General features: G+C 42.1%; 1 protein-coding gene across 1 annotated transcript in view; it reads right to left on the reverse strand.

The window, feature by feature from the left end:
* The window catches only part of gabrb3 (gamma-aminobutyric acid type A receptor subunit beta3), a 325,048-nt gene that overhangs the window by 110,612 nt on the left and 190,641 nt on the right, over positions 1-23,795 (reverse strand). Inside the window, exon 4 of the mRNA XM_043692280.2 lies at positions 2,595-2,815. Within this exon, the coding sequence (XP_043548215.1) occupies positions 2,595-2,815 (221 nt within the window). The remainder of the gene's footprint in view (positions 1-2,594; positions 2,816-23,795) is intronic.

Consider the following 23,795-nt stretch of genomic DNA (forward strand, 5'->3'; position numbering starts at 1 on the left):
GGATTTTGTACACTACATTGGTTTTGCTCATGCTGGGTATCGGGTCCTTCGTCCTGGTGAGTTGTTGTCTGAGAGTGGCTGTTGGTTTGTGTGCTGTTATGAGTCCTAGTGGTCACAATAGTCTGGCTGTCAGTTCAGAAATGTTTTTGATGTATGGTAGTGTGTCTAGTCCTTTGGGTTGTGGCATGTCCTCATTCCGTTGTCTTTCCCTTAGGCATCTGTTGATGAAATTGCGGGGGTATCAGTTTTTGGCGAATACATTGTATAGGTGTTCTGCTTCCTCTTCTGGTGTACTGCTGTGTGTTGTGGCCCTTTTGAACAGTGTCTTGATGCAACTTCTTTTGTGTGTGTTGGGTGGTTGCTTTTGTAGTTCAGGACTTGGTCTGTGTGTGTGGCTTTCCTGTATACCTTTGTGGTGAATTTTCCATTCGGTGTTCTTTGTACCATTACACCTAGGAATGGGAGTTGGTTGTCCTTCTCTTCCTCTCTAGTGAATCGGATTCCTGTGAGTGTGGCGTTGATGATCCGGTGTATGTTTTCTATTTCTGTGTTTTTAATTATTGCAAAGGTGTCATCTACATATCTGACCCAGAGTTTGGGTTGAATTTGCGGTAAGACTGTTTGTTCTAATCTTTGCATTACCGTTTCTGCTATGAGTCCAGAGATGGGTGAGCCCATGGGTGTGCTGTTGATTTGTTCATATATTTGGTTGTTGAATGTGAAGTGTGTTGTGAGGCACAGGTCCAGTAGTTTGAGTATGCAGTCTTTGTTGATAGGTTCCCCGTCTTGCTGTCTGTTCTGTATGTCCAGCAGGTTGGCTATTGTTTCTCTGGCTATGGTTTTGTCGATAGAGGTGAACAGTGCCGTTACATCGAATGAGAACATAGTTTCTTCCTTGTCTATGTGTATATTTCTAATGATGTCCAAGAATTTCTGTGTTGACTGTATAGAGTGCCTGGATCCTCTAATCAGGTGTTTCAATTTCTGCTATAGTTCTTTAGCCAGTTTGTGTGATGGTGTCTCTGGTAGTGATACTATGGGTCTGAGTGCGATGTTTGGTTTGTGCACTTTAGGTAGTCCATAGAATCTGGGGGTGTTGTTGCTTTCAGGTTTCATTCTCTGTAGGTCAAACCTGGTTATCTGTCCGTTTTTTTGTCGGTTCCTCAGTGTGTTGTTTATCCTATTGGTGAGCTGTGGGGTGGGGTCAAACTACCTCTTTTGGTAGGTGTTGGTATCTGCAAGTAGTTGTTGTGCTTTTTGGATGTAGTCTGCTTTGTCCAGGATGACCGTCATTCTGCTTTTGTCTGCTGGTAGTATGATTATGTACTTATCGTTTCTTAGTGCTTTTAGTGCTTCCCTCTCCTTGGTGTTGAGGTTATGTGTTTGTCTTTTCCTTGTTATTGGGTCACCTGGACCCAATATACCGGCCACTGCAGCGGACAGCTGGAACTGACAACTGGAAGTGGCAGGTACAAATCACTATAAATTCCGGAGGAAACATCACAGAAGCGCTTCACAGGAGGCTCCTAAGCACTGAGGATGTCACTTAGACAGGGACGAAACGTCTGCAACACAAATTCCCAGCTCAGCGAACAGAACCATAACATTGGTTAGAATATTGTCAATTATGGACTTTGAAGAATTCTTGCCAAATCCAGCATTCTTAAAGTGCCCCTCTGTAACACAACTGCAAAAATCCATGCAGGGCTAAAGCTATCTTTGGTTATTAAAAAAAAATCAATTATAGCCCATATCTGGTGGTAATTACTGCTTTAACTCCCTTGCCCTCAGAAGAATCTGCAAACAGCCATCAAAACAATTCCCTGAAGCCACTAGTTAGCTGCAAATTTCAGATTATATTTTCTCTTTACAATTCTTCAAACCAATTATACAGATGTTTCAGCTTTCCACCATTGGCAGTCTGACTATATCTTTATTATTACTGTAAGTGCCCATTTTGGGACTGGGACACTTTTTTTTTCCCTCTTATTTACAAAATGGAAATTATTATGTTGGGAGTAGCACTGAGGTATTTAATGTGCGAGATGGAAATTTTCCTTCCGTTTCAACAAAAGGTCCCTTTGCTGACCTGTGCTCTGCCCTGTCCTGACATATGTTGTGCCCAAATCATCTGGTATCTCTGGTACACACTAGAGGGAGAATCTACAATATTCTGGGACTGAGCGAAAAAAATATCTTGATGCTTCTAAGGCAGGAGAAAATTAAATCAGAATTCAAAAATGCTACAAATTATATATGAATCTAAGTATGAGTGGTTAATTAATTTGCAAGGGAAATTTCTCTCTGCCTAGTTACATGAGATGTATTTGCATATTTCTACCCTGTTTTCAATTTGCACTCACTGCGGGGCTTTCCGGATACAGAAACGAAACCTGACCAGACAAAAGCTGACTTATGACGGCACCGGGGTGGTGAAAGGAAATGAGCACCGACTGGGTTGCATGCTTACTACAGGTTTTATTCTCCCTGGCTTGCCTGAGGTCAGCGTTACAATCTGCCGGGATCCGAACTGCCTTCCCAACACGCAAGCTTTGGTACATTGCCAGGTCAATGAAGAAGGGTCGAACACAAACCTCAGTCCGTAGAGCACTGTTCCATCCGGGTGAAGGCGGATCATTCTGTTCTTCACCGTGACACCGTGCACAAATGATTTCTTGTCGTTCAGGAAGTATGTGTCAGGCACCCAGAGCTGATCTGCCACTCGATTGTCTAGAGTCAGGTTGAGAGGTATCCCTGAATAAGCAAGCCTCTTGTCCCTCCAGTATTGTTGGAAATACATTGTTATCGTGTAATCCTGTAAGAGAAGTGACAGAAAAGCTATCAGCGGTGTTTCACTGAGGAATTCTTTCATGCTTTAGATACTGTACACAAATGGAATGAGAGTAAATGAACCATATAAAATCCTTCTGAGCAAGCACTTAGTGGAGTGAACATGTGGATATATGAGAATCTGCACAGACACTGGGATATAAATCAGTGTAACGATTCAGTGATCTGGCTGGAAAGTATGGAACCAAAAACAATATTGGGATAATTCATTTTGGATGCTTTCACTGTAGCTTCAATCAAACATGCTACACCTTGTTAGCAATGAAGCACAGTCTTGTCAGGAGCTGGAGACAGTGACAAAAGGAAGTCATTTTAAAACACACATCAGACTGCATTTATAATATGGAGTTATAGAGTAATAGAGGCATATGCACAGAAACGGGCCCTTCGGTCCAACTTGTCCCTGCCGACCAGGTTTCCTCAACTGAACAAATCCCATTTGCCTGCTTATGGCCCATATCCTTCGAAGTCTTTCCTATCCATGTACCTGTCTAAATGTCTTTTAAATGTTGTAAGTGTACCCGCCCAGCTTCCTCTGGCAGCTCATTCCATTCACGCACCAACCCCTGTGTGAAAAGGTTGCCCTTCAAGTCCTTTTAAATTCTTCCTCTCTCATCTTAAGCCTATGCCCTCTAGTTTTGAACGCCCCTACGCTGGGAAAAAGACCTGGCTTTTCACCTTCGCTATGTGTTTCATAATTTTATAAACCTTCTAAGTTCCATTTGAAAGAAGTGCCCCTATTCAGCCTATCCAGCCTCCCGTTTTGGTAACATCCTTGTAAATCTTTTTTGCACCCTTTCCAGTTTAATAACTTCCTCCCAATACTAGAATTGTACACAGTACTCCATATGTGGCCTTACTAATGTTTCATACAGCTGTAACATGATTTCCCAACTCCTGTACTCAGTGATCTGACCGATGAAGGCAAGCATACCAAATGCCTCCTTCACCACCCTGTCTACCTGAGACGCCATTTTCAAGGACCCCTAGGTTTCTCTGTTCGACAACACGTGCCAGGGCTCTACGATTACTTGTGGAAGTTCTGCCATGGTTTGTCTTACCAAAATGCAACTCCTTGCATTTATCTAAATTAAACTTCATCTGCCATTCCTCGGCCCACTGGCCAAGTTGATCAAGTTCTCATTGTACTCTTAGATAACCTTCTTCACTCCACTACCATTAATTTTGGTGTCATCCGCAAACTGACTAATCATGCCTCCTATATGCTCATCCAAATCATCTGTATAAATGACATTAATTGTTTATATAATATGAGACTGGGAATTCAGTAGTACGGCCAGCTTTGAGGAAATTCAGTTGCCTTTCCTTGCAAAACATTCCGGCTATGATTCTTCTGAATTTTGTGTCCCTAAATAATTATTCATGTTAAAGATTTAAGAATGAGATAGAATACAAAAAATGGCCAATGACCAACAATGTCTGATCCTTTCACAAATCAAATACATTCCACCCAATCTACTGCAAATGACAATGTTACGTATCAAACTAAACTTAACTCTGGTTGAGAGCCTGAATCGCACTGCATTACATAGATTTATTCAATGAGTATTGTTCGCTTTTGGAAAAAAGAAATAGCTTTCAATTGGAGTAATCACCTGAAAACAGATATTGTGTGTTGTGCCTAGATCTGAGGAGATCTCTGTAGCTCTGAGTCATGCATTAACTATGTGTATATTAATTGTGACAACAAATAATGGTTTTAGCAGGGTCCCAGGAGGGATGGTGGCTCAGCAGTTAGCACTGCTGCCACATGGTGCAGGGACCGGGGCTCGATTTCACCCTCGTGCGACTGTCTGTGTGGAGTTTGCACATTCTCCCTGTCTGCGTGTGTTTCCTCCAGGTGTTGCGGTTTCCTCCCACAGTCAAAAGATGTGCAGGTTGGGTGGATTGGCAGTGCTAAACTGCCCATAGTGTCCAGGGATGTGCAGGCCAGATGGATTAGCCCTGAGAAATACAGGGTCATAGGCTGGACGGGGTGCGTCTGGGTGGGCTGCTCTTCAATGTGATCTTGATGGCCTGCTTCCACGCTGTCGGGATTCTATAATAAAATCTATGCTTTACCCGGGTAACTTCCACCATCCCTGCAGCCTGCTGAACTCGATGCACTGCTCAAATTCGGATGTCTTTTGTATACCCATTGACGTTCTGTGCTTTCAGATATTTCAGCCCCTTAAGCTGCTCTTCAAGTATTACCTTCTCAAACTTCTTAGGATCTTTATTATCCTTCAACGCATGGATAATTCCTCTCTTTGCTTTGCCAATATTTTCTGATGAGCCTTGGTGCCAGATTTTCTCTGTTAATGAACTTTTGAAGTCGCTTTGGGACATTTCAACTAGATTAAAAGGTGCTAAATAGAACATAAGAACAGGAATGGACCACTCAGTCCATCAATCCTATCTCATCATTCAATATGATTATGGCTAATCAAACACATCAATGCCTTTCACCCACCCCATCCCATAACCCTGTATGCCACTGGTAATCAGAAATCTATCAGTTTCTCTCCTAAACATACTCAAAGAATGAGCCTCCACAGTCTTCTGTGGTCGGGAATTCCTAGGGGCCACAGCCCTCTGAGTAAACAAAGATTCTTTTCATCTCGGACTTAAGTGGCATCCCCCTTATTTTTAAATTGTGCCCTAGTTCTACACTCTCTAATGAGGGAAACATCTTAGCTGCATCTACGCTGTCTATCCCTTTAGGTTTTTTTTTTTAGTTTCAATGGGATCACCTTAAAAATTCTTCAAAATGCTAGCGAAGACAGGTCCACTTTGCCCAATCTCTCTTCATAGGATAGCCCTGCCATGCCAGGAAAATAAATACAAACTGTTATTACATCCAAATACATGAATGAGGACTAGCAATAAGTCATCCACTGCCTTGAGCCTGCTCTGACTTCTATGGCTGGTCTGACAGCAATCCCGAATCTACATTCCAGGTTATCTCTGGTAACCTTTGACCTTCTTGCTTTGCAATAATCTACCACTGTTTTCAAAGCATGCAAATATTCTGCTTCCACTACCTTTTTCAGAAAATGAGTTCCAAAGACCCATGGCCCACTGAATGAAAGAAGAAATTCACCTTAGCCGTTTTAAGGACGACCCTTACATTTTAGTGTCCCTCAGTTTTGTAAATAATTCCTCTTTACACTCTCCACATGTACTCTGTCAAAACCTCTTGGGATCATACACATTTCATCCAAATGCTTCTCATCTTTGAAACTCCAATGGATACAAGCCGAGCATGTTCAAACTTTCCTCGTAAGCCAACAGCCCCATTCCAGGTATTAGTCTAGTAAGCCTCCTCTAAATTTTTACTAACACATTTAGATCCTTTCTTACATAAAGTGACAAATACTGTGTAAAATGCTCCAGATGCAGTCTCAACGGTGCCTGTAGAACTGAAGCAGAACCTTACCACTTTAGTATTCAGTCTCCCATGCTATAAATGATAACTCTATTAGCTTCCTAATTACTTGCTATACCTACATATAACCTTTTGCAATTCGTGCATAATGATATCTATATCTCTGCCTTTCAGAGCTCTGCAATTTCTCACCATTTAGACAATGTGCTTCTTTTTTGTTCTTCCTGCCAAAATGGATATTTTTCGACATTATATGCCATTTACCACACCTTTGCACACTCACTTAACCTGACTATATCTTTTTAGTGTCTCCTTATCTCATCTTCACACTGAAAAATTGAAACCAAGGCACGTATAATCCCGCCAGCTTTTTTTTAAGACTTGAGGATGGAATCCATCAGGACCCAGGCACTTATCAGCTTGTAGCTCCAACAATTTACTCCGTTCCACTTCTGTAGTGAATGTGATTTTTCTGTGCTTTCTCTCCCTTCTGTTCCCTGATTTACAGTTATCCCTGGGATCTTACTTGCATCATCTGTAGCAAAGATTGATGCAAAGTACCTGTCTAAATCATCAGCCATTTACTTATCTCTCAGGAAAATGCGCATGTTGTTAATTCTCTTCTTGAGTATTGCTATTTGGAGAAAATGAAAGATTTTCAATTGGAGCAATGTTGAAGACTGGTATTATATCTGGTCCAGTTCTGAACTTTTCCATAGTTGTTTGTCTTTTCTTTGATAGTATCTTTTGTGTTTTTAGTTGACCACAGATTGTGGGTGGTTCACTAAAATGCTTGGAACTTATTTTTCACATTACAATGTGTCTATTCCATGAATCGGGAAATATACCTTTAAATGTCTGCCACTACATCTCTACTGACCAATCCTTTATCTATATTGTTAATTTACTTTAGCCAGCTCTGCTTTGATGTCCCCATAATTGGCCTTACTTAAATTAACAAAAAGACAATCTCTGACCTCGTGCTTACTCCATTAAATGGAATGTAAAATTCAGTCATATTTGACCATAAGATATAGGAGCAGAATTATGCCATTTGACCCATTGAGTCTGCTCCACACTTCAATCACGGCTGGTATGTTTCTCAACCCCATTCACCTGCCTCCTCCCCATAACCATTATTCCTCTAATTAATCAAGAATCTACCTATCTATCTCTGCATTCAAGGCACTAAATGACTTGATCTCCACAGCCCTTTGCAGCAATTAATTCCATAGATTCGCCCACCCTCTGGCTGAAGAAATTCCTCCTCATCTCAGTTCTAAATGGTCATTCCCTTCAATCTCAAGTTGTGCCCTATGGCCCTCATCTCTCCTACTAGTTGAAAACATCTTCTCCATGTCCACTCTATCCAGGCCCCCTTGGTATTCTGTAAGTTTCAATGAGATTTCCCCTCATCCTTCTAAACTTCATTGAGTACTGATCCAGAGTCCTCAATAGCTCCTCATATGACAAGCCCTTCATCACTAGGATCATTTTTGTAAAGTAGTTCCTCTGGACCTCCTCCAACGCCATCACATCCTTCCTTTGATACAGGACCCAAAACTGCTCACAATATTTCAAATGCAGTCTGATCAGAGCTTTATACAGCCTCAACAGTACATTTCTTATACTCTAGCCCTCTCGAAATGAATGTGAATATTGCATTTGCCTTCCTAACTGCCAATTAAACCTGCACGTGAATCATAAGACAGTACTGAACGAGGACACTCAGTCCCTTTGCACTTCAGATTTCTGAAGCCTTTACCCATTTAGAAAATCTCCTACACCTCTATTATTGCAACTTCACTCTTTCCCAGTATTCCATTTGCCACTTTTTTGCCTACTCTCCTAGCCTGTCCAAATCCTTCAGCAGCCTCTCCTCTTCCTCAATGCCACCTGTGCCTCCACCTATCTCTGAGTCACCTGTAAACTTAGCAACAAGATCCTCAGTTCCTTTGTCCACTTTGTTAAAGTATAATGCAAAACGTCATAGTCCCAATACTGACACCTGCAGAACTTTATGGATTACTGACTGCCATTCTGAAAAAGATCCCTTTATCTTCACAGTCTGTCTTCTGCCAGCGAGCCAATCTCCATCCATTCCAGTACCTTCCCCATAACACCATAGGTTCTTAAGTTATTTAGTAGCCAACTGCATTGCACCTAATCAAAGGCCTTCTGGAAATCCAAATAGATTATAACTACTGGCTTTCCTTTGTTTAACTTGCTCATTAGTTTCTCAAAGAATTCTAACCAATTTGTCAGGCATGTCTTCCCCTTGGCAAAGCCACACTGACTCAGCCCTCTTTAATCGTGCACTTCCAAGTTATCAGCAATTTCATTCTTAATAATGAACTCTAAAGTCTTACCAACAAAGAGCAGGCTAACAGGCCTATAGCTTTCTGTCTTCTGCCTCTTTCACTTCTTAAATAAGGGTGTTATATTAGTAATGTTCCAGCTCTCTGGAATCCTCTCTGACTCCAGTAATTCATTCATGATCATCACCCAAACCTCCACAATCTCCTTCCGAACTTTGGGGTGCAGTCATAGAGTTGTAGAGATGCACAGCACAGAAACAGACCCTTCGGTCCAACTCATCAAAGCCAACTGGATATCCTAAATTAATCTATTCCCATTTGCCAGTATTTGGCCCATATCCCTCTGAACCCTTCCCATCAGATGCTTTTCAAATGTTATAATTGTACCAGCCTCCATCACTTCCTCTGGTGCCCCTTAGGTCACTTTTACACTTTCCCCTCTCACCTTAAACCTATGCCCTATAGTTTTGGACTCCCCACCCCGGGGAAAAGACCTTGTCTATTCACCCTATCCACGTCCTTCATTATTTTATAAACCTCTATAAGGTTGCCCCTCAACCTCCGACACTTCAGGAAAAATAGCGCCAGCCTATTCAGCCTCTCCCTAAAGTTCTAACCCTCCAACCCTATCAATATCCTTGTAATTCTTTTCTGAATCCTTTCAAGCTTCACAGCATTTTTCCAGCAGGAGGAAGACGAGAATTGCACGCAGTATTCCAAAAGTGGCCTAACCAATGTCCTGTACAGCTACAACATGACCTCCCAACTCCTATACTCTAATCAATAAAGGAAAGCATATCAAAAACCTTCTTCACTACCCTGTCTAGCTGCAACTCCACTTTCAAGGAACTCTGAACCTACATTCCAAGAGTAAGTAATCTAATCTAATCTAATCTAATCTCTTTGTTCAGCAACACTCCCCAGGACCTTACCATTAAGTGAATAAGTCCTGCCTGATTTGCTTTTCCAAAATGCAAACCCTCATGTTTATCTAAATTGAACTCCAACTGCCACTCCTTGGCCCATTGGTCCATCTGATCAAGATCACATTGTACACCGAGGTAACCTTCTTTGCTGTCCACTACACCTCCAATTTTGGTTTCATCTGCAAACTCTCTAACCATACCTCCTATGTTCCTATCCAAATCATTTATATAAATCATGAAAAGGAGTGGCCCCAGCAATGATCCTTATGGCACTCCACTGGTCACAGTTTTCCAGCCTGAAAAGCAACCCTTCACCACCACCCTATGTCTTCTACCTTTGAGCCAGTTCTGTATCCAATTAGTTAGTTCTCCCTGTATTCCATGTGATCTAACCTTGCTATCCAGTCTATCATGAGGAACCTTGGTAAACACCTTACTGAAGTCCATGTAGATCTCATCCATCGCTCTGCCCTCATCAATCCTCTTTGTTACTTCTTCAAAAAAACTCAATGAAGTTAGAAAGACATGATTTTCCACGCACAAAGCCATGTTGACTATCCCTAATCAGTCCTTGCCTTTCCAAATACATGTATATCCTGTCCCTCAGGATTCCATCTAACAACTTTCCCACCACTGATATCAGGCTCACTGATCTATCGCTCCCTGGCATTTCCTTACCACTTTTCCGAAATAGTGGCAAGGTGTTGGCTAACTTCCAGTCTTCTGGCATCACACCTGTGGTTATCAATGATACAAGTATCTCAGCAACAGGCCTAGAAATCACTTCCGTAGCCTCCCACAAATTTCCTGAGTACACCTGATCAGCTCCTGGGGATTTAGATTTATCCACATTCAGACCTTTTAGCTTCTTCAGCAACTTTTCTTTGCAGATGGCCACTGCACTTACCTCCACCCCTTGGCTCCCTTATGGTCACTGCTATATAGGAGCTCCTTGACTATGCAATCATTAATTAATTAGTCCTATATCATTGCACAATATCCAGTCTGATTCTTGGCTCACATTCAGAACATACTGATCTCAGAAAATACACTAAAAACGTTCTTGAACTCTTCATTGTGATTATATTTTCCCAGCTGACTTTTCCAGTCCAGGTGTAAGTTAAAATGCCCCATGATTATCTTCATACGTTCTGACAAGCTCTCATTACTTATTCCTTTCTCTTCTGCCCTACCATGTGGTTACACTCGGGGAGCCTGTGGATCGCTCCCAAATATCTACCCAAACTATTTCCATATCTTGGTTTCTTGAACTCAGGCCAACACGCTTTATTTATTTACTTGTGCAATGTGGGATTGGCTGGCTGAGCCAGAGTTTATTCGTATCCCTAGTTGCCCTCAAAAAGGTGGTGGTGAGCTGCCTCTTGAACCACTGCAATCCATGTGATGTAGGTAGACTCACAGTGCCATTAGGGAGGGGATTATGCTGTTACCATCATTAACCAACAAGGCCACCCCTCCACCTCTTTCCACTTTTCTGTATTCTTAAATGTCCTGTACCTTTAAATATGCATGTCCCATCCATGTTATTCTGCAGTCATGTCTCTACAATAGCCAGAGACCATGGTAATTCATTTTTATGTGTACTCTTAGTTCATTTGCTCGTTTCAAATGTTAAGTGCATGCAGATAGAGAGCCTTCTTTGCTTTCACTCTCTTTGTAAATTTGAGTTTTATCTGTTGTTCCACTCTTAGATTCAAGCTCTCTATCCATTCCTGTCCTCGTCTGTTCAATATTTCCATATTAATTTCTTTCTCTTTGTTTTTGACTCTTTTCATTCATTTGCTACACCTACCAAAATTTAATCTCTTATCTTGCGAACTGCACTCTACCATAAAACTTTGTGCAGATATGCAGTAACCAAATATGTATAATAAATGCAGAAAAATGCAAGAAAATCTCAGCAGATTAGAGAGCAACTGAACTGTGACCAGAGCTGTTCTTGACTTGGTGGTACACACTAACTGTTTCTCTCTTCACAGAGGTGTCTGGCCTGCTCTGCATCCAAAACGTTTTCTACTTTAGCTTCAAATTTCCATTTTGTTTGGTCTAAACTTAAACACAGCTATCACTATTTTATGGCAAGTGCCTCTCAATTATTTACCTTTGAGGAATGATGGTTGGCTACACTCAGGATTATCAGCTAAAAGCTCACAGTATCAGTCACATCTGTGAAAAGAGACCTCAGGCCTGGAGATGGTCATCAGAGAAACAGCATCTCTCAGCGTGCAGTAGCTAAGAACAGTCTAATGGGTCTCAACATGCCCCATTACCTTTCAATTTTCAGTTTGGGGAAGAAGAGGTACCCACAAGGAAGGACTGGGAATTTGTGTGCTTGGACAGAGCTATCAGCACTCTATGGCAGGTAGTGCAGAGCAGCAAAGGGAATCTCTCCCTCTCTCTCACACACACACAGACACACACACACACACAGACTTTCAGTCCCACACACACACACAAGAACACACACATACATGTGTAGACACACGTGTGTGTGCACACACACGAGTACACAGACGTGTACACACACACACACGTGTACACACATACACACGTATATACACATGTGTTCACACACGCATACACACATATGTTGAGCATAACCACATGAATGCAGTGAAAAATGCAGATGAAATAAAATCACATAGAATTAGGTAGAATTTATTGCAGAGGAACGTGCCATTCAGGTCTATGCCAGTGATTATTCTGCACACCACGCGCTACCATATCACCTGACCCTGTCCAACAACAACAATTTATATTTATGTAGCATCTTTAATGCAATAAAACAATCCTGAGGAGTATTACAAAATATGACAACATCCCACGAGGAAATATTTGACAGTTGCAAGTGACAGCCAATCCTCAGTAATAATGCACCCCAAATAGCACCATCAAATTCACCACTACAACTTATAACTCCTAAATTAGTTGTTTTTCGCAAAATAGATTAATTACCTTGTAGCACTAACTGGCTGAGCTAATTAGTGACCAAAAGGGAAAGAAAGCCTGTTATTTTTCAGGTTTCTACTGGGTGTCGGAAGAATTAAATATTTAATTCTCTGGAAGTGGGGGTGGGGGTTTGAGGTGAAAGATAACCTGAAATTAATTTCAACTACTTGTGTAAAACATCTCAGACCCCAAGAGAAAGAAATGACTTAGCTCCACTGTGCTTTTGATTTGCAATATTTAATTCTGACAGATCCAATTATGTTCTCCTTTCACTGAAACAACTAGGAAATGTAAATGTAGAACAGTAAGCACGAGATGAGGTAACTCAAGTGAACTATTCAAGATGTCAGATTCCCTTCCCTCGTTAGCTCCACACCCCAACTCCACGTTTAACAGCACGGTGAATCAGTGGTTAGCACTGCTGCCTCACAGTGTCAGTGATTAGGGTTTGATTCCACCCTCAGGCGACTATCTGTGTGGAGTCTGCACATTCTCTCTGTGTCTGCCTGGGTTTGCTCTGGATGTTTCCTCCCACTGGCCATGCTAAATTGCTCATAGTGTCCAGGGATGTACAGGCCAGGTGGATAAGCCATGGGGAATGTTAAAGGTAGGGAGCTGGGTCTGGATGGGATGCATTTTGGAGGGTCGGTGTGGACTTGATGGGCAGAATGGCCTGCTTCCACACTGGAGGATTCTATAATTCTAGACCAATATTCATATGCTGAATTACGCAACAAAAGGCTGTGAGAGATTTAGAAAGGTTTTATTGTGAATCTACACCTTAGGCCCAGCAGTAGTTTTCATTTTTCCTGGACCACGGGCAGCTCCATTTATTCCCTTTCCTGAGGAAGTCAGCTCTTGACATTTTTAATTAACCCAGTTAGGCACAATATAACATGTGGTGGAGCAAGTGAGATTCAAACGCAGGTCTCTGGTCCAGATGTAGGGACACTACCACAAGAGGCTTAGGAAGTTATTACTTTTCTTTTTCTTGCCAGAAATGCTACTACTCACCTCTGACTACCTTTGTCCAATGCCAAACCACCCGTATTTCTCATTAGAAGAATAATTACAATCACAGCCGGTCAGGGTAACTCAAAGTGAGGGAAAGGTAGATTGAGAGGAAGGGGACTAAATTGAAAAGGAGCTGAAGGTCAGGAAATTTACATATATGTATAATATATACGCATACATGCACACATATATTTTCACCAGTTCAGTGATGTTCTTAAACAATGTTGGAGGAGGTGGGAATGGAAGCTAAGCTTCCTTGCTCAGAGCAAGAGACTCTAACAAGACACCACATGAGATGTTTTCTGCATAAGCACCAATACCAAGTCCACTAAGCATTAATTTGTGTTTCAAGCTCTTCTGGTTGACACTTGTAGGGACCTGCACCCTAACCTCAACTAGAATATTGGGGGTTGTGGATTGGAGTCAGCTGGGGGTGGGGAATGTGGGAGCATTGGCGGCCTAGAAGGTTGCTAGTTACCACGAGCAGATTAGAGGTGGCAGCTCCATTCCTCCGAGACATGAGGTCCTGCCTTAAAGGCCCTGCCAAATAACCACACCCAGAGCATTCTGCCACACTTTCTGGGTCAGGTAGGTATGGTTTTGGGGTTTCACAGGTTGCTACGCTGGAAGGCTGACTGTCTACTGGGTTAATTGAGCATGCCATCTGCCTGTCTACCTCAACCACCAGCACTATCTTCAAACTCATCGGCAGAATAGAGTAAAATAAAGCCCATTGTCTCCAAAGATTTGCAGTCACATGACAATTTGGTGAAAGGATAAGTGGACAGGGGCAAATTGGAAAATGGGAGAGAGCACAGACCCAATTCAGCAAATGTTCTCTATCTATGTGATTCAATGGGGAGTTGGCGATGTAACCAGAATGTCACAGGCTAATATTCTGGGGAAATTGGTTCAAATCATGCCATGGTGGGTGGCCAAAACTAGATTTCAATCTAAAACAAAATCTTGAATCAAATTTAGGCGAATGGGTTTCAATTGTCATAAAACCCATTTTGATTCACTGATGTCCTTTCGGAAATAAAATCTACCATCTAGACTGGTCTGGTCTGCATGCGATACCAGATCCACTGTGATTAATTCTGACTATCCTGCAGTAAATTATGGATGTACTATAAGTCTTAACTTCGTGAGGAACTGCCACATCCCACGAACAAATTGTGGACTTCAAAAGAATAGCACACAATCTTCAAATCAGAACTTGGAGCGAAACCAGATGGAAGAGAAAATCTCACCTATTCTACCCCTCAACCAGATGCTGGGAAAATTGGAGCTTTCAGTTCTGGCTTGCCTTTTCTTTTCAAAAAAGCCCAGCAAGTTATAACCCCAGTGTTATGGTCTGGAGAATACATGTTAATGATCCGTTCCTTGGTGAGCTTTAAATGATGAGAGGGCAGATCAATTAGGCGCTTAACTGCAGCAGTCAGTACAGTCTATTCATTGCCATCGATATTTCTTTCCTTGCTGATTTTAAAACTTGGTGCAGTTCCTTTTGCTTGTGCAGGGTGCTTTGCTGTTCCATCATTTAGCCTGTAACAGACTACTTTCCAGAGACCTGCCCTCATTGAGGAGGGAGCAAAGGACTCAATCTCAACCTCAGAACCAGACAACACCCAGCACCTATTTCACAGAATTACAGAACTGTTATGGAGCAGTAGGAGGTCATTTGGTCCATCGTGTTTGCACCAGCTCTTCAGACGAGCATCATTACCTGATGCCACTCTCCTGTCTTTCCCCACACCCTTGCACACTATCTTTATCATAATAATAATCTGATGCCCTCTTGAAGGCAATTGGTCCTGCCTTAATCACATTTCCAGACTGTGCATTCCATCGCTTTACTACTTCCTGTGTGAAAATTAGTCTCTCATATCATCCTTGCTTCGAATGCAGAGTACATTAAATCCGTGCCCTTGTGCCTTTCACGAGTGGGAATAGCTTTTCCCCATCAACTTTGTCCAGGCCCCTCATGATTTTGAAAACCTCTATCAAATCTCCTCTCAGCCTTCTTCTCTCCAAGGAGAACCGTCTCAATTTCTTCAAACAATCCTCATAACTGATGTTTCTCATTCCTGGAACCATTCTTGTAAGTCATTTCTGCACGCTCTCCAATGCTCAGGAAATATGGAAGCTAAAAGGAAAGGGGCAGCTGTCAGATCCAACAGGCAAGTGCTTTTCTCACACTGTTTGTGGGCCAGGAGAAGCAGGGTGTTTGAGCCTGGCCCCATATGCAATACTGCAACGGTCTACTTTCCTCCATGTTATCTTCAACTGGCCCCACAATCTCTTTCTGCAATCACTTTCTGACTGGTCCTCAATTTGTCCTACATTGACCATCTTCTGATATTTCCAAGTTCCTTTTCCCAACTTCTCCATTCCCCTTCCCTGGTCTGTAGTCACTTTGCTGCCTCCCAATATTTTTGTGAAGGGCAGGTCGTGCCTCACAAACCTTATTGAATTCTTTGAGAAGGTGACTAAGGAGGTAGATGAGGGTAAAGTGGTAGATGTGGTGTATATGGATTTTAGTAAGGCGTTTGATAAGGTTCCCCATGGTAGGCTACTGCAAAAAATATGGAAGTATGGCATTGAGGGTGAGTTGGAGGTTTGGATTAGGAATTGGCTGGCTGGAAGAAGACAGAGGGTAGTAGTTGATGGTAAAGGTTTATCTTGGAGTGCAGTTACTAGCGGTGTTCCACTAGGATCTGTTTTGGGACCATTGCTGTTTGTCATTTTTATAAATGACCTGGCGGAGGGGCTAGAAGGTTGGGTGAGCAAGTTTGCGGATGATACGAAAGTCGGTGCAGTTGTTGACATTGAGGAAGGATGTGTCAGGTTACAGCGGGATATAGATAAGCTGCAGAGCTGGGCAGAAAGGTGGCAAATGGAGTTCAATGTAGGTAAGTGTGAGGTGATTCACTTTGGTAAGAGTAACAAAAAGATGGGGTACTGGGTTAATGGTCGGATACTTGGTAGTGTGGATGAGCAGAGAGATCTTGGTGTCCATGTACACAGATCTCTGAAAGTTTCCACACAGGTAAATAGTGCAGTGAAGAAGGCATATGGCGTACTGGCTTTTATTGGTAGAGGAATTGCGTTCCGGAGTCCTGAGGTCATGTTGCAGTTGTATAAGACTCTGGTGTGGCCGCATCTGGAGTATTGTGCGCAGTTTTGGTCGCCATACTATAGGAAGGATGTGGAGGCACTGGAACGGGTGCAGAGGAGGTTTACCAGGATGTTGCCTGGTATGGTAGGAAGATCGTATGAGGAAAGGCTGAGGCACTTGGGGCTGTTTTCATTGGAGAAAAGAAGGTTTAGGGGTGACTTGATAGAGGTGTACAAGATGATTAGGGGTTTAGATAGGGTTGACCATGAGATCCTTTTTCCACATATGGAGTCAGCTATTACGAGGGGGCATAGCTTTAAATTAAGGGGTGGTAGGTATAGGACTGATGGTAGGGGTAGATTCTTTACTCAGCGAGTCGTGAGTTCATGGAATGCCCTGCCAGTAGCAGTGGTGGACTCTCCCTCTTTATGGGCATTTAAACGGGCATTGGATAGGCATATGGAGGATAGTGGGCTAGTGTAGGTTAGGTGGGCTTGGATCGGCGCAACATCAAGGGCCGAAGGGCCTGTACTGCGCTGTATTCTTCTATGTTCTATATTCTCCCAATATTGCCTGACATCCTCTTTGACGGTGGCTTCCCACTGAAGACTTTCCCTCCCAGTATCCAGCTGTATGCTCAAGCTGGCCAGCTGTCAGATAGGAAAAGAAGGAAAACACATTCTAACCGAGTCCATCCAATTTGCGTTCCTGGTAACATTTCCACACTTCCTTGTTGCTGACTGGCACCCTGGCAAATTGGGCAGGAACAGTTTATAGGTCTGCAAAGGAGCATTTTGCAAATCAAATCACCATAACCCCCTTCCCACTCCAATTATTGCCTGATGGTCAAGCTGAAACGTTGTTAGATGTTGGGTCTCAGGTCCCCTTTCAGTATTGCTGCTTTAGGGCTAAACAGTGTGAGTCCCATGGGCCACAACAATAAGTTTTGTTGGAAACTAATTTCCGGAAAACTGACTTTAAGAACTGTACTGGTGCTACAATCTGTGGCATAAAATAATCCTGAGATAAACTTTAGCTTTAATGTTCCCAGCAGAGAGCTTTGCTGTTGGACAATACATATCAGACATCCATGAAACTAACCAACAGGGGATTCTGTGCAAATTCTCAGCATATGCTTTTGTGCACAATGTTCCATGCCAGGGACACTGAAGATAAAACTGCACCAAGCAGCTTCGTGCATCACATGTATTTACATCGGTCGTGAAATATTAACCAGCTTGACGTTTCGCTAATTTGTAGTAAAAACAAACTGTTTCGGGTGTTTGCATACAAATTACATAATTATCCTTTTCCTTCAACGCCCATCATGTCAGTAATGGCAAGCTGTGTTTGCTTTGGGAGATAATGTGATTGTGTGAGCAGTACAGACATCGGATTACCATTATCAGAAGGATTTGCTCGGGCAGGGAAGTCACGGATTTTCAGGGTATTACCTAGATTTAAATCTGAGCCCATAAACTCCTTCAGTGCACTGATTCATTTTGATGCTGAGACATTTTTTGCACTGATAATAATATGATAAAATTTCCGCAACAGCCAAAATGAACCAATGGCTGAATCTCAGTTAGTCTCGTACTTGCCTTCAGGACTGATTGGACACCTTGGCTTCCTTAAAAGGAATTCAGCTCGTCCCACTCTCACATCTCTTCCTTTAACTCTGAACATCTTTTCTCTTCAGATAACAATTCAATTCCCTTCAAAAAAACAGAACTAAGTGCCTCCAGCACAATCTCTGAAACAATGTATTCCAGGTCCTAATTAAAAACGTTTTTCCTTTTGGCTATCAGTATTCTCTTGTCCTTGATTCTTTAGTCATTTGGGACAGTTCCTTATTATCTAGTCCATGTAAATTTTGAACAGCTCTATCAAATCTCTTTTGAGGTTTCTCTAAAGAGAACAACCAGAGCTGCTCCAATCCATCCATGGAATTGAAGACTATCTCAGGAAACATGCTCATAAGTTTTTGCTGCAGCCTTTCTGAAGGCTTCACAATCTTGCAGTAAAGTACAATGCCCAAGATTGGACAGAGTACTCCATTTGAGATGAAACACTCCTGTGTAAAAGTTCATCAAATTTATGGGCAGCGCGGTGGCTCAGTGATTAGCACTGCTGTCTTCCAGCATCAGGGACCCAGGTTTGATTCCAGCCTCGGGTGACAGTCTGTGTGGAGTTTGCATATTCTCCTAGTGTCTGTGTGGGTTTCCTCCCACAGCCCAAAGATGTGTAGGTTAGGTAAATTGACCATGCTAAATTGCCCATGGTGTTCAGGGATGTGTAGATTAAGTGCATTAGTCAGATGAAATATATAGTAATAGAATAGGGGAATGGGTCTGGGTGGGATACTCTTCAGAGGGTCGGTGTGGATTATTTGGGCCAAATGGCCCATTTCCACACTGTAGGGACTCTGTGGTGATTCTAAAATCTCCTTGCTTCTGCACTCTATAACTTCATTTCTCAAGCTTAGATTCCTATATACTTTTTCAACAACTTTCTCAATCTGCCTTGCTGCCTTCAATGATTTGTGCAGAAGAAAAACAATGTTCTGAAGTCTGATGTATAGTGAACAATACTGTGTATCTTCCTCCAATCTGAAAAAAAAACAGCCATTCACCAATAGCCTCTGCTTCTTGTTGTTCAACCAATTTTGACCATTGGTAAGATTTTAGAGTCCATTATTGAGGATGAGATAGCAGAGTAAATGAAAGTGAATGGTATAATAGGGCTGAGTCAGCATGGCTTCGTCCAGGGGAGGTTATGCCTGACTGATCTGTTCGACTTCTTTCAGGAACTAATAAGCAAGTTAGACAAAGGTGAGCCAGAGGATGTAATCTATGTGAATTTCTAGAAGCCTTTGAAAAGGTGCACTACAGGAGGCTGCTAAATAAGATATGAGCCCATGGTGTTAGGGACAAGGTACTGGCATGACTAGAGAATTGTCTGACTGGCAGAAGGCAGAGAATGGCAATAAAGAGGTCTTTTTTAGGATAGCCGCTAGTGACTAGTGGAGTTTTGCAGGCATAAGTGTTGGGACCATAACTATTCACGTTATACATTAATAATCTGGACAAACAAACTGAGGGTATTGTTGTAAAGTTTGCAGCTGACATCAAGATGGAATCATAGAATCCCTACAGTGTGGGAACAGGCCCTTCAGCCCAACAAGTCCACACCAACCCTTCTGAATAGCATCCCACCCAAATCGCTACATCTACCCCTAACTAACACATTCCTGAACACTATGGAGCAATTTAGCATCAAACTCACCTAATCTGTATATCTTTGGATCGTGGGAGGAAAATGGAACACACGGAGAAAACTCACACAGGCACAGGGAGAATGTGCAAACTCCACACAAACAGTCACCCGAGGCTGGAATCAACCCGAAATTCCTGGCTCTGTGAGGCAGCAGTGCTAACCACTGAGCCACTTTGCCATCTCAGGTGGAGGGACAGATAATGCTGAGGAAGTGGGGAGGCTGCAGAAGGATTTGGACAGGCTAGAAGAATGGACAAACAAGTGACAGATGTAATACGATGTGGGAAAGTGTAAGGTTATGCACTTTGGTAGGAAGAATAGTGGTGGGCAAATGGGCAAAAGTTTCAGAAATCGCAACCACAAAGGGACTTCAGAGTCCTAGACCAGGGTTCTCCTCGGGTTAGCATGCAGGTTTATTTGGCTGTTAGGAAGGCAAATGTACTGTTAGCATTCATTTTAAGAGGGCTAAAATACAAGAGCAGAGGCTGTTGTACAGCTGAGGCTGTATAAAGCTCTGGTCATTCTGCTTTTGGAATATTGTGAGCAGTTTTGGGCCTTCGTTTAAGGAAGGATGTGTTGGATGGGGTCCAGAAGAGATTTACAAGAATGACCTCAAGGATGAAGGGCTGTGAGTCCGTACTTGATAGAGTTTAGAAGGATGGGCGGGATGGGGGATTGGGAGTGGAAATCTCATTGAGACTTTTGGAATACTGAGGGGCCTGGATTGAGTGGAGAAGATATTTCTACTATTAGGAGAGGCAAGGATCCAAGGGCACAGCCTCAGAGTGAAGGGACAAACCTTTTAGAACTGAGATAAGGAGAAACTGCTTCAGCCAGAGGGTAGTGAATCCTTGGAACTCATAACTGCAGAAGGCTGTGGAGGCCAAGTCATGAGTGTATTTAAGACAGAGATAGTTCGGAACTTGATGAGTAAGGTGATCATAGGTTATGTGGAGAAGGCAGGAGATTGGCGTTCAGAAATATATCAGCCAGGATCGAATTGAGGAGCAAACTTGAAAGGCTGAATAACCTAATTCTGCTCTTACTTCTTGTAATCTTATAACCATAGCACCACTGTCCCTGTTAATCTATACTTTTAATATTGCTGTTCAAATTCCAGGTTTATCATTTTGCCAATCATGTTTAGGAAGGCTATAGACACCACCACAACCCTAATTCTCTTATCGAAGAATGTATAACAATTACCAAAAGAAAATACACAATGCCTACATAAAATCTATGTGCAGAGTATTACATATAAGACATTTGACAGTAGTTCCATGAGACGAATGAGAAAGGCATAGAATGTGTGATAAATGGAGCTGAGGCTGTTTCCTGAGGCTATTCTAGATCTGAGACTAAACATATTGATGGGAACTTTTACAAGAATTCTATCCCTCTTCCACTGTAACTTCAGCAGTAGTGCCACAGAAATGCAGGAAAAATGGTGTAAAAGTAAACTCACATTCATATTTGCCCTACACTAGTAGTAAGTGTGTTTCACAAAGTTGAGGCTTCATAATTTTACTTCTGATCTTTCTGTGTGTAATTGGACTTTGCAGCTACTCACTCAGCCTCATTCAACACCTCCAAACCTCTACCACTCAGAAGGACAAAAGCAGCAGATACATAGGAACACCACCAGCTGCAAGTTCCATTCCAAGCCACACGTCATCCTGACTTTCAACCAAAGCACTAATGCTTCACTGTTGTTGGGTCAAAATCCCAGAAGTGCTTCCTCAACAGTGTTATGGGTGTAGCTATACCACATACGTTGCAGTGGTTCAAGGAGACAGATCAATGGTATTAGGGAATGAGTAACAAATTCTGGCTTAGGCAGAGATGCCCACATCTTACAAATGCACAATGAAATACTTGAAACAGAACATCATAATTGCAAGCTCCAAATGTGCATAAGAAACTTCTCTGCCAATCAAACTACTTTATTCTCTCTCCTCCTTTATGATATGCTCTAAAGCGTGCTCTTATAGCCTCGCGTGATATGCTCTCTCTAAGTGGCCCATGAAAAATTTTGTTTGATCATGGTTCTGTGTAGTGGCTTGGGAATTTTTATTATGTTAACAGAGCTGGGCAACCTATTGTTCTTACTCATTACCAACAGTGTCATCTTGTACATAGTCACCACGGTATGTGGGGAAGTGTTTACATTATACACATTAAGCTAGCTTTTCTCTTATCTGTCTTTTGCTTGCCTCTTCTGGAACATGTGTCCATAAAAAAGGACATAGATAAGGATGAGGTACTCAGAATTTTATTTTGGCCTTATATGTTTAAGAGATGATACAAAATCAAATGCATATTTGTGATTTTCTGTGACTATCAACTTTTAATCTTTCATGATTATTTTGTGGCTACTATACCAGTAGTTATTATGTTAGCTGCCTATTCTGGAAGTTAGTTAGCTCACTTGCTGGACAGCTGATCTGTAATGCAAAGCAAAGCCAGTAGAGTGAGTTCAATTCCTGTACTGGCTGAGTTACAAATCACACAACACCAGGTTATAGTCCAACAGGTTTAATTGGAAGCACTAGCTTTCGGAGCACTGCTCCTTCATCAGGTGGTTGTGGAGTGCACAACTGTAAGACACAGAATTTATAGCAAAAGTTTATAGTGTGACATAACTGAAATTATACATTGAAAAATACCTTGATTGTTTGTTAAGTCTCTCATCTGTTAGAATACCATGATAGTTTCACTTCTTTCATATGCAAATCACAAAACTTTTTTTAAAAGTTACATGCTTGGATTAACTGTACCAATTGGTGTCAGCGCAGATAAGATGTTGAGATGTTAAAGGTGTTAGCCCCCTGTGTTCCCTGTCTGTGCCATAATGTTTCGACTGATTCTAATCTAAAAAGTGAGTTAACAGAGTCTTACATGGATTCATGAAGTTCTTGAGCAAAGTACAATGTAGCTCTGCAAGTACAAATTCACCCCACAAACGTATATGCGTATGTATGCATGTATGTGTGTCTGTCTGGAGTGGGGGTTTGTGTGGAGTGGGGGTTTGTGTGAGAGTGTGTGTGTGTGTGTGTGTGTATATATATATAAGTGGTCTAAGTCTGTGAGAGGGTGCAATCACACTGTAAACTTGTGCTATAAATTCTGTGTCTTACAGTTGTGTCCTCCACAACCACCTGAGGAAGGAGCGGCACTCTGAAAGCTAGTGCTTCCAATTAAACTGTAACCTGGTGTTGCATGATTTCTAACTTTGTACATCCCAGTCCAACACCGGCATCTCCATATCATGTACTGGCTGATGTCATCATGAAGATTCCACTTTCTCAACCCCACCCCTTGCCTGATGTGTGGTGACCCTCAAGTCAAACTCACCACCAGTTGTCTCTCTTTAATGGGAGTGTGGGCCATGGTGAGTATATTTATTTGGTAACTTCAAACTGGTGTGTAACTCCTTATAAAATACTTAAGTCACCTAGAGGTTAGAATGAATTCTGTTTGTTGACTCTAGTTAGCCAGGAGCCTACAGCAACCGAGAAGATGGACAATGGTTGCTGAATTTATTAAGTAAAGCTATTACACACTGGGTTCTGATGAACAGCGCATCAATAAGATCAGATCCTTCAAGAACCTGCGTGCTTCATTTTCTATCCTACTGTCCTCTCTGAACTGATCTCAGTATGGGATCAACTGCATCTAAATGGGATTGGGAATACTTCAGCAATGACACCAAATAAAGGAACTATTCCTTTTTCCATTGGAGACTGAAACCAATAACTCAGAGGTGCTATTTTACTTCTGGTCAATAAAATTTGATTGATAGAAAAAGTGTTCAGCAAAAGTTGAAGCTTTCCACACAGCATGAAGCTAACAGGCAACAGGGACACACATGTAGGAAATACAGCCCATAATATTACTGGCAGCTAGACCTCATCCACAAGCATCTTGTATTT

This window comes from Chiloscyllium plagiosum, unplaced genomic scaffold, assembly GCF_037043375.1.
Source record: "Chiloscyllium plagiosum isolate Xiang-an unplaced genomic scaffold, Cpla_swu_hap1 HiC_scaffold_6, whole genome shotgun sequence".
Taxonomy (NCBI): Eukaryota; Metazoa; Chordata; class Chondrichthyes; order Orectolobiformes; family Hemiscylliidae; genus Chiloscyllium; species Chiloscyllium plagiosum.